The sequence below is a fragment of the Otolemur garnettii genome, unplaced genomic scaffold (genome assembly GCF_000181295.1).
Source record: "Otolemur garnettii isolate 467f Iridium unplaced genomic scaffold, OtoGar3 scaffold00141, whole genome shotgun sequence".
NCBI classification, from domain to species: domain Eukaryota; kingdom Metazoa; phylum Chordata; class Mammalia; order Primates; family Galagidae; genus Otolemur; species Otolemur garnettii.
The window spans coordinates 2,233,105-2,242,574 of NW_003852536.1; the positions used below are offsets into that span (position 1 = coordinate 2,233,105).

Sequence of the window (9,470 nt, forward strand, 5' to 3'; positions counted from 1 at the left end):
CCCAGCCCAGCCTCTAGTTTGGCCTTGAGTTTCCCCCTGGAGATAATAAAGTTGATGAACAAATCAAAGACCAATACCTGGGCAATAGCTGCTTGCAAGCGTAGATGACGCCTCAAAGCACTACTGTTAAAACCCATCTTTGTCGACGCAACTTGTACAATTTCTCTATCATTAATATAATACACGGGTGGGAAATTCTACACCTGACTTCACGTGATGGGTCGCAACCCACAGGCAGTCAAAATTGTGTTTCATGGATACAATTATAAAATATGGTCTATGAAATCAACTTCAGGCTATGTACACAGGTACAGAAGAAACGTAAATCAATTTCATGTTGAGATTTGGGTCCCATCCCCAAGATAGCTCATGATGTATTTGCAAATATTCCAAAATATGAAAAAAAATCTGAAATCTGAAAACCCTTCCGGTCCCAAGCATTTTGGATAAGGGATACTCAGCCTGTAGAATCTTGGCTCAGACACCTGATCACCCAACATTACGAGCAGCAGCTCCACGATCACTAGGGCATTGGGGTCTCATCCTCACTGCTGGAATTCCCAAGGAGGCTCTCACACCATTAGAGGTTTATGTACAACGGCTGTACAACGGCTGAAGACTCAGCCTCACTAATATTCCAGAAACCTTTTTGTTTGTTTGTTTTTGGAGACAGGGTCCTAAAAATATGCACCACCACAGTGCCTGGCTATTTTTTCTTTTAATTTTATTTTTGTAGAAATGGGGTCTTGCCGTGTTGTCCAGCTGGTCTCACACTCTTGATCTTGAGAGAACCTCCTCTCTCAGCTCCCAGGGTGCTGGGATTACAGGTGTGAGCCACTGTGCCTGGCCTCAGGGAAGTATTTTAGGTTTAACCTATTGCTATCTGCAAAACAGCAATACATCACCAAAGAATTTTCTTTTCTATCTAAACTGGACATGTTTTTAACATTTGGTCTACTTACACGTGCAGACACGTGTGTATGTAAAATGCATTTCAGACTCAGGTGCGTATGAGCACAATGTATTTAGCACTCGAAGCAGAGATCTCTTCTAATGGCTGGTTAACAGTACCAGGCTCTGTTTCCTGCTGCCCTGCAGGGCCACTAATTCATAAACTTCTACCTAATTGAGACAAGGGTCCCACAGAGATTATTACTTATATATAAGCAAACAAAATTTTTCCATTTTAAACAACACTCTGAATCTTCTCATTATATTTTAAACTGTTATAAATTCACTGAAGCCATGCCAGCTGGGTGCTAGGAGGCTGGGTGCCTTCTGGCCCAGACCCCTTCTCCTGGAGAGGCAAGAGATGTCTCTCCCGGATCTTTCTGGGGCTGATGCCCAGAAAATGATAATCTTTCAAGACAATCACTTTAGGGTTTATGAAGAGACAGTGTTTTTTTCGTTTTTCTCGTCCCTTCTCTGTTCTCATCTACTGAGACATTAGAAAGAACCTCCAAGAGGTGCTGGAAGCCTTTAATAGTATTTGCCTTTCCCTTTAACCCAAATTTATTATTTAAAAGCAATTTCTTTTCACAATTTAAGAATAGGAAGAAGATGAGTTTGATGCTAAATATTTAATATGTGCCAAGGATGCATTAAGTACCGATTTGGGGTGGCTAAGTTTAGAAAGTGTCCTCACGTTCTCCCCACCATCTATGGAAGCTGAATTTCAGGTTCTTACATTGGAAGCCATTTAATTGTTTCCTTGTTTTCAAGATTTCTCCCAGATTTCAAATGGAAAGCAGACCAATGAAAAAGTAAAAACCGCAAACCTGCAAATGGAGTTGTTTTCAGCGTGGTTTGAAACCTAGGAAGAGAAGATTATCCCATTGTGTGAGTTTTTCTGCTCAGGACCATTTGGGAGCCATTTGGCTGACGATTCAGATCTTTGTGAGTCATTCTCTGCTGAAAGTACCAGAATTTGCTACGTTCAGGCTCTGATTATTATTATTAACAGCTGCTTTGATGAATAAACACTTTTCAGATTCTCATATTCACACTGCTAAGACATTACCCAGGAAAAAAAAAAAAGCAAAAAAATTCCAGTGAGGGCAGTGTTTAAGACCAGCTCTCAGCGTGTTAGGAGAAATATGGATAAAACTGCTGTGGATTCTGAAGTTCCGATCTTCTCATCCCTATCCTAATCCCCCATCTCCTCCTTAAGGAACATGATTCTAGATGGGCGTGCTTTATGCGGTGTGAACCATTTATTGAGAATTAATCTCCTCTGAAAGATTCTCATTCAGTATGTTCTGCTCTTCCCCAGTCAGACCTTTCTCCCCATCATGCAGAATCTGGTCCTCTGCTGATGCTTACCTCCCTAGGGTGCCCACAGCACTGCCACTGGGGGCAGTATCCCCAGGCCCCTTGGGCGGCAGCCGCTATAGGTAGCTCAGGGCTGATTTTCAGAGCCACAAAGCCTCCTTGGGTAGTGGAATGCCAGCCCCAGATGCAGGCGTTTGTGTTCAGTCCTGGGGGCGAGGGCAGCAGCCCAGTTTCCAGGCCCTGCTCAAACTAAGGGATCAGGGAGTGACTTGGGCGAATCTCATATTCACTAAACGGAAGAAGCAAGACGCAGAAGGTCACATATGGACCACGTGATCCCATTCACATGACGGTCCTGAGAAAGGCAAAGCTAGAACGATGAAAATCAGAGCAGTGGTTGTCGGGGAGAGAACGATAAGGAAGGGACAGAGGGCAAGAGGGACTTTACGCGGTGGTGGCTTTGCTCTGTCTTCATAGTGGTGGTGGCTACACCACTGCAGATTGGCCAAAACTCACCTAAAGACACATAAAAAGGGCAAATCTTACTGATTCTACCTTATGCCTCAGTAAACACGAATGTAAACAAGACTAGGAACAATGGCAGAAAACAGATCAAGCGATCACAGAGATGGGGGAGGGAGGAGCTTCCACTGGGGGGCAATGGAGGTCCCCAAGAGCTATCTCCAGGAGGGATGGTTTTCAACAGGGAGACTCAGGGAGAAATTGGGGAGCTCGCCCACAGATCCCAGTGGATGTCTTAATTTCTGAATTCATCTAGAGTACGTTTGTTGATTGCCTCTCTGCTTTAGTCAATTGGCTTTACAATTTCTAGGTCAAGGTTAAGTCTCCTAAGTCAAAGTTTTGTTTTGCTGGAATCCAATGTTCTTAAGGCAATCATTCAGAAAGGACTAGGGGTCAGTCACCTGTGTTGTGAAATTCCTGCAGAGGGGAGCTCTGAGAGACTGTGGAAGCCACTACCTGGCCAGCCCAGCAGCCCCAAGGCCCAGAGCTTGCCTTAGCAACCCACTGAGGTCAAGAGACCACCCTACTCATGGCCTAAGATTCCACCCATGACACTCAGCTGTGTGTTGGCACAGGACTCCACTGGCCATAGACACTATCTGACTGAGGATGGAGAACCATGCCAAATCCCCTGCTTATTCTGAAAAATAGCCAAGAGGGGTCTGTATAACCACAGTGCCACTCCCAGTGGTGCAGCTCACTCCTAGAGCAGGTACTATGCCTGAGTTTTACAATGAATTTCCACACAGGGCACAAGGAGGCTGGTTGTTATTCAAAAGTCCCATTTCTACCTTACCTACAAAACACAACTGCTTCTTTTGGGCAGACATAGCAGATTCAAGCTAATGATTAATAACATATTCCAGGGTGCTTGGAGGGCTAAATGATAATCTTTCAAGACAATCACTTTAGGGTTTATGAAGAGACAGTGTTTTTTTGTTTTTTGGTTTTTTTTGATACAAATTCTCACTCTGTTACCCTGGGGAGAGCGCTGTGGTGCCATCACTCACAGCAACCTCAAACTGCTGTGCTCAAGCAATCCCCTTATGGCAGCCCCTGCCCCAATAGCTGAAACTATAGCTGAAACACAAGGCCCAGCTAGTTTTTAGTAGAGACAGAGTCTCCCTCTTGCTCAGGCTGGCCTCCAACTCCTGAGCTCAAGCAATCCACCTGCTTCGGCCTCCCAGAGTGCTGGGATTACAGGAGTGAGCCACTGCTCCCCCAGAAAGACACTAGTAAGCGGTCTTTCCTTTTGAAATTTTGTCCCCTCACATTCTCACAGCAGTCACATGGGTGAATTATCTTTTTCTGAAATGAACCCTTTTGTCTTGGACAGTTCAGAAGTACATTTCGGCCCGGACTCCACAATTGTCTTAATTACCAATCACAGCAGCGCCTACTGAATGCCCTGAAGGAAAGGTCACAGTGTATGTATACCACAGTTTATTAACCCATTCATAGGTCAACGGGCACTTGGGCTTCTTCCATGACTTAGCAACTTATGCAGCCTTAAAGAAAGATGGAGACTTTACCTCTTTCATGTTTACATGGATGGAACTGGAACATATTCTTCTTGGCAAAGTATCTCAAGAATGGAAGAAAAAGTATCCCATGTACTCAGCCCTGGTATGGAACCAATTTATAGCTTTCATATGAAAGTTATCTTTCATAACCCAGTTATAGCCCAAGAAGAAGGGGAAAGGGGAGAGGGAAGGGGGAGGGAGGGGAGGGGAGGGTGGAGGTCGGGTGGAGGGAGGGTAGTTGGTGGGACCACACCTATGGTAAATCTTACAAGGGTACATGTGAAATTTACTAAGAATATAAATGTCTTAACACAGTAACTAAGAAAATGCTTTGAAGACTATGTTGACCAGTTTGATGAAAATATTTCAAATTGTATATAAAGCCAGCACATTGTACCCCATGATTGCACTGATGTACACCGCTATGATTTAATAAAAAGAAAAAAACAGAAAAGGTCGCAGTTGCCTTAGCGGGGTTGTCTCTGGCTGGGGGAGCCCAGGAGGGGCTGAGGTAGGAGGCCAACTCACTTCCGCCCTTGCCGCTCTTCTCCATCCGGTACTGGTAGATGTGCAACGTGAAGAACATGTGTGAGCTGCGGTGGGCGTCCTCGTCACAGTCCTGCTGGTGGCTCCGGCGAGAGGCGATGGCTGCGTCCAGGAAAAAGGCCGCCTTCTCTGCGGTGGGGGCCCGCAGCTCGCTCTGGTTCTGCAGCTGGAAAACAGAAGCCACAGGCTGAATGAGGCTGCAAGCTGGGGTGGGGGGCTTGCCTGTCACTCACACCCGGACGCTACCGCTCCATTCAGCTAGCTGTCCCTTCCCTATAGTAAAGCCACGCGCCTCGCTAAGGCAGAAAGTCTGTCTAGAACCAGGTGCTGTGCTGGTATGCAATTCTCAGCTTAATTAATTCATTTCTGAAGATTAATATTGAGCACACTTAATTGGATAAAACCTATTTTCATGCATTTTACAATTTACATAGGATATCTATAAATAGCAGGTGTGACAAGCAAATGGTTGCAGAGGCTGAGCCAGGGGAGCAGGTGGCCCAGCCTTATCTCTGCAGAGGACAGCAAGCCAACCTCCTGGCTATCCGTTTACCTAAGAAAACAGAGGGATGAGGGATGTGACTGCATCTTGATTCCAAAGATTAGACTGTTTGCAGACGGGGCGGTTGCAAAACGTGATTTTAGACCTGACAGCACTGAGGTCTCAAAGAAGAAAAAAAACTCAGTTAAGTTTCACAAGGCTTCTAAACCTTCAGGTATTTACTCAAAGCCAATTTTAAGCCACATGTACTAGCATAAATAAGAAGTGAGTGGAAAAGGCACCCCGAAACACCCACGATGTCTCATCCGTATTTAAGAGATACCTTAATTCTGAATTCATGTTCCTGGCATACTCATTGATTAATGGAAGATGGCACAGCCCCCCATGTCTAAATGTTATGAGAACACTTAGGAATAACAGTAAACCTGATCAGAGCCATCATATCAGAATTTGACCCAGACTTCCTTTTTTGAGAGAAAAAGTAAACTGTTTCTGGGTTTTATTCTAAGAACTGGCTCGCTGTACAGGCCTTGGTATAAATTCTGACAATTGTCTACTCTAATTTTGACCTCTGAGAGCCGACAGTCAGAACCTGAGACCATTAAAATCTTTGAACTTCAAAGAGATTCTCTTCTGTTTATTGTTTTGTACTTATTCTAGAAAAATAAACCAAGGAATGTTAAAGATTTTTTCCAACAAGAAGCATTACAGAGAATGCTGGTTTCTTCCTCTTTTTAGCCTTTAGTCAAGCCGATTTTTCACCTAGATGGAACTTCCCCCATGGAGTGGTAAAAGTGAACGGAGGTGAGAATGTATTTGACTGTCCTGGAAACACCTGGAACACGGGCAGTGGTAGCAGTGGGTCCTCCTGATTCCATTATAGGTGCTGTTTAGAGATGGTCTGAATACGTCTTATACTTCAGTGCATTTTTTTTTGGCCAGGGCTGGGTTTGAACCCGCCACCTCCAGCATATGGGGCCGGTGCCCTGTTCCTTTCAGCCATAAGCGCCACCCATTTTTTTTTTTTTTTGGCAGTTTTTCCCCAGGGCTGGGTTTGAATCTGCCATCTCTGGCATATGGGGCTGGCGCTCTACTCCTTTGAGCCACAGGCACCACCCTTCAGAACACTGATTCTCAAAGTGTGATCCCCAGACCAGCAGCATCAACATTACATGGGAACTTGACAGAAATGCAAATTTTGGAGCTCCAAGGGAGACCCATTCCATTAGAGACTCTGGGGGTGGAGCCTAATGAGCCTTGTTTTAACAAGTCCTCCAGGTCCCGTGGTGCCCGTGGCTCAAAGGAGTAAGGCGCTAGCCCCATATGCTGGAGGTGATGGGTTCAAACCCAGTCATAGCCAAAAAAAAAAGTTAACACATAAACATAAAATAAAATTATCAAAAAAAAAGAAGTCTTCCAGGTCACTCTAGTTCAGACTAAAGATGACTCATAAGGAAAACGGAAGGGTCTGAGGTTCTTTAACAGGGGAAGAGCATGGTCAGGTCTGAGTAGGTGAGTATAAGGAGAGCCACCGGGACAGCCTCACCTGTGCCAACAATCCCAGTTGGGATCAGACGGCACACATGTCTAAAAAAGAGGCAGCTGATAAAACCAGGGACTTGGAAGAACGGATTATTCTGGATACCAATCAGGGGCTCCCGAGTCATTCCTCCAGCTACCGTCACAGCAAGGGGGAGACACTCCTAACAGGTATGACATCCCCCAAAGGCAAAGCAGAGCTTCTCTTGGCTTCCACAGTTCTAGCAATTATATCACGGTTCTAATTAGACAGTGGTTATGAGTTTTTCCTACAGCACTGCTAATCCGACTGCAAACCAGCGCCAGAAACAGAGTTTATAGAGCCATAAACAGCCCCAGTAATGACTGCAGCTATTTGCGCAGAGCAGTAAATATTTCGGTTTGTTGTTAAACAAAAGAAAGATTGTACTTTTTTTTTTTTTTTTTTCTGGGGCGTAAAGAAAGTGAATCCAATTTTCCCCCCAAATGCTACCATTGTGGATCCTGCACACTGTCAATTAGATTCAAGGTACAAATATTTAGTTTGGGCGAGCAGATGGCCCCGCAGCTGCAGGCCATAAAGTTCAGTCCACTTTAAAGTAAACACCCGTAAGCCGCCCAGTGCACAGGCTGGGTGATTCACGGGCTGGACTGCCCCAGCCTCTGAGGCGGGGGGGGGGCATCCTCGGGCCAAGCTAGGTTCCAGGAGCAGTCACCTGTGTGCCACAGATGGGGTCCTCGCAGAGGTACACGCCCGGGGACTGGCCGTCCTGCAGGCTGCCCGTGGCCACCTCCGACAGCAGGTCCCGCAGGTTCTCCTCCTTCCCCCACACTTCCACGGCGGAGATCCGGACAGAGAAACGGGCGCCCGTCTTTTCCTTCCGTTCGTTAATCAGCTTGAAGAGCCAGGAGATGGCACAGGGAATGATGCCGAGGTTTTGCATGGAATCGTCCTTCCCGATCATCGTATAGGATTTTCCTGGGAGAGCCGGGGACGAGAGCAAAAGCAGTTTCAGTGTCTAGGCGTCATTCTAGGCCTCTTAAGAAATACAGGCTAAGGGTGTGGAGGAGAGCCATGGGGCGGTGGGGGAGGTAGAAGAAAGGAATGAAAAGGTGAGAGAAATAGTCAGCATTGAACAGAAACAGAGACAGAAAGGGCATTCCCTAATACTACCGGTTAAATGGCTGTAATAAAAAAGTCAAGAGCCCAGACACATGACAAGATGCCATGTGCCTTGCGGAGGGTCCCAGCCATCACAAGCTATCCAGTTTCTGCATCGTGTCACACACGGTGGAGAGGCAAGAACTTCTCGTCCTTATTACGGTTCTTTTTGCAGCTGCCCCACAGATTAAATCCAGGCGCATTTATAGCCTTTCTCAAGTTAAACGCTGTGTATATTTTTATAGCATGGGCAAATTCCATTAGAGCCCAGATCACTGCATTCATGGAGAGTAAAAAAAGAGGAAGAGCTGGTGAGGATGGAAGTCGGAGAGAGAAGCAATGGGCCTTCTGTCCAGGCCCAGAGCTGGCCTCCACGCCCTCTGCGGGGCCTCTGTTGACGTCTCTGCTTAGGACCCCTTTTGGAGCTCTCCAAATCACTAACTTATCAAGCGTGTAACTTAAGGCAAGTCCTGGTGAGCCGATGGCCACCGGTCAGGGTTAAGATGGGACAGTGAAGGCGTTTGATAGAAACCCTGTGTGTGTGGTGAGGAGGGTCACTGCGCCTTCACCAGAAGCTTCTGCACAGGAGTGTCCCAACAGTGTGGCCCCTGCGTGCTGGGCAGCAAGGGCGGCTGGTCAGACAGCTTCCCCAGGCAGGTCCTACGGCGGCTCTGGGCTTTGCAGGGCGGTTGATCCTCCAGTTTTTACATCAGCTCTGATCACCTTGCTGGGGTGTGCGTGTGCGTGTGCAGGGAGCCCTGGTCTACTTTCCAACAGCCCCTGTTTAGGAACCCTACAGCCCTGCCCTCCCTCTGTGCATCTCACGTTGACTTTCCTACGTGACTGGGTGTCTGCTTAAGATGAACGCCTAAGTTTCAAAAGCAGAAATGGTTCTTCAGCACCTTTCAGAGAAACTTAACCCTTCCTTTCAAGTGAGGAGGGACCAATACAGGACACAGGAACCCTGACGCGCAGCATGAACAAGTAAAGCTCTCACTGACCCAGCTTGGCATGCCCAAAACAGAACACGCAGCCATCTGCTCCGTTGACCACAGACTGGATCACCTCCGCCACAGTCCCAGCGCACACTTCAGCCTGTCAGACAAAAAGGAGACACGCACTGTGACTGGATTCCACCACCGAGGCACCATTCATGGCTTAAAAGTGAGCCTACCTGTTTCCAGGACTTAGCGTTCCAATGTCACTGTATTCTTAAATGGGCCAGCCTCGGCCACAGAAGCCTGACAGTGCTCACAGCCCTTCTGCCCTTTGCAAGCCTGAGCATTAGACACGTTAGCTGCAAAGCACCCTTCACCCCTCTGCTCATCGGTGGTGCGTTTCAGCTGCTGCCTCTGTAGAGCGGGATCAGGCTGGAATGGGGACATAGGGCATCACCGACATCACTTCCTTCCCTCATCTGCCATTC

The 9,470-nt window shown here is 47.0% G+C and overlaps 1 protein-coding gene across 1 annotated transcript in view; it reads right to left on the reverse strand.

Annotated features, from left to right (window-relative positions):
- The window catches only part of KIF26B (kinesin family member 26B), a 463,889-nt gene that overhangs the window by 59,471 nt on the left and 394,948 nt on the right, over positions 1-9,470 (reverse strand). Inside the window, exons 7-9 of the mRNA XM_003798804.2 lie at positions 9,046-9,139; positions 7,599-7,861; positions 4,845-5,028 (exon numbers count right to left, since the gene is read on the reverse strand). Of these exons, the coding sequence (XP_003798852.1) occupies positions 4,845-5,028; positions 7,599-7,861; positions 9,046-9,139 (541 nt within the window). The remainder of the gene's footprint in view (positions 1-4,844; positions 5,029-7,598; positions 7,862-9,045; positions 9,140-9,470) is intronic.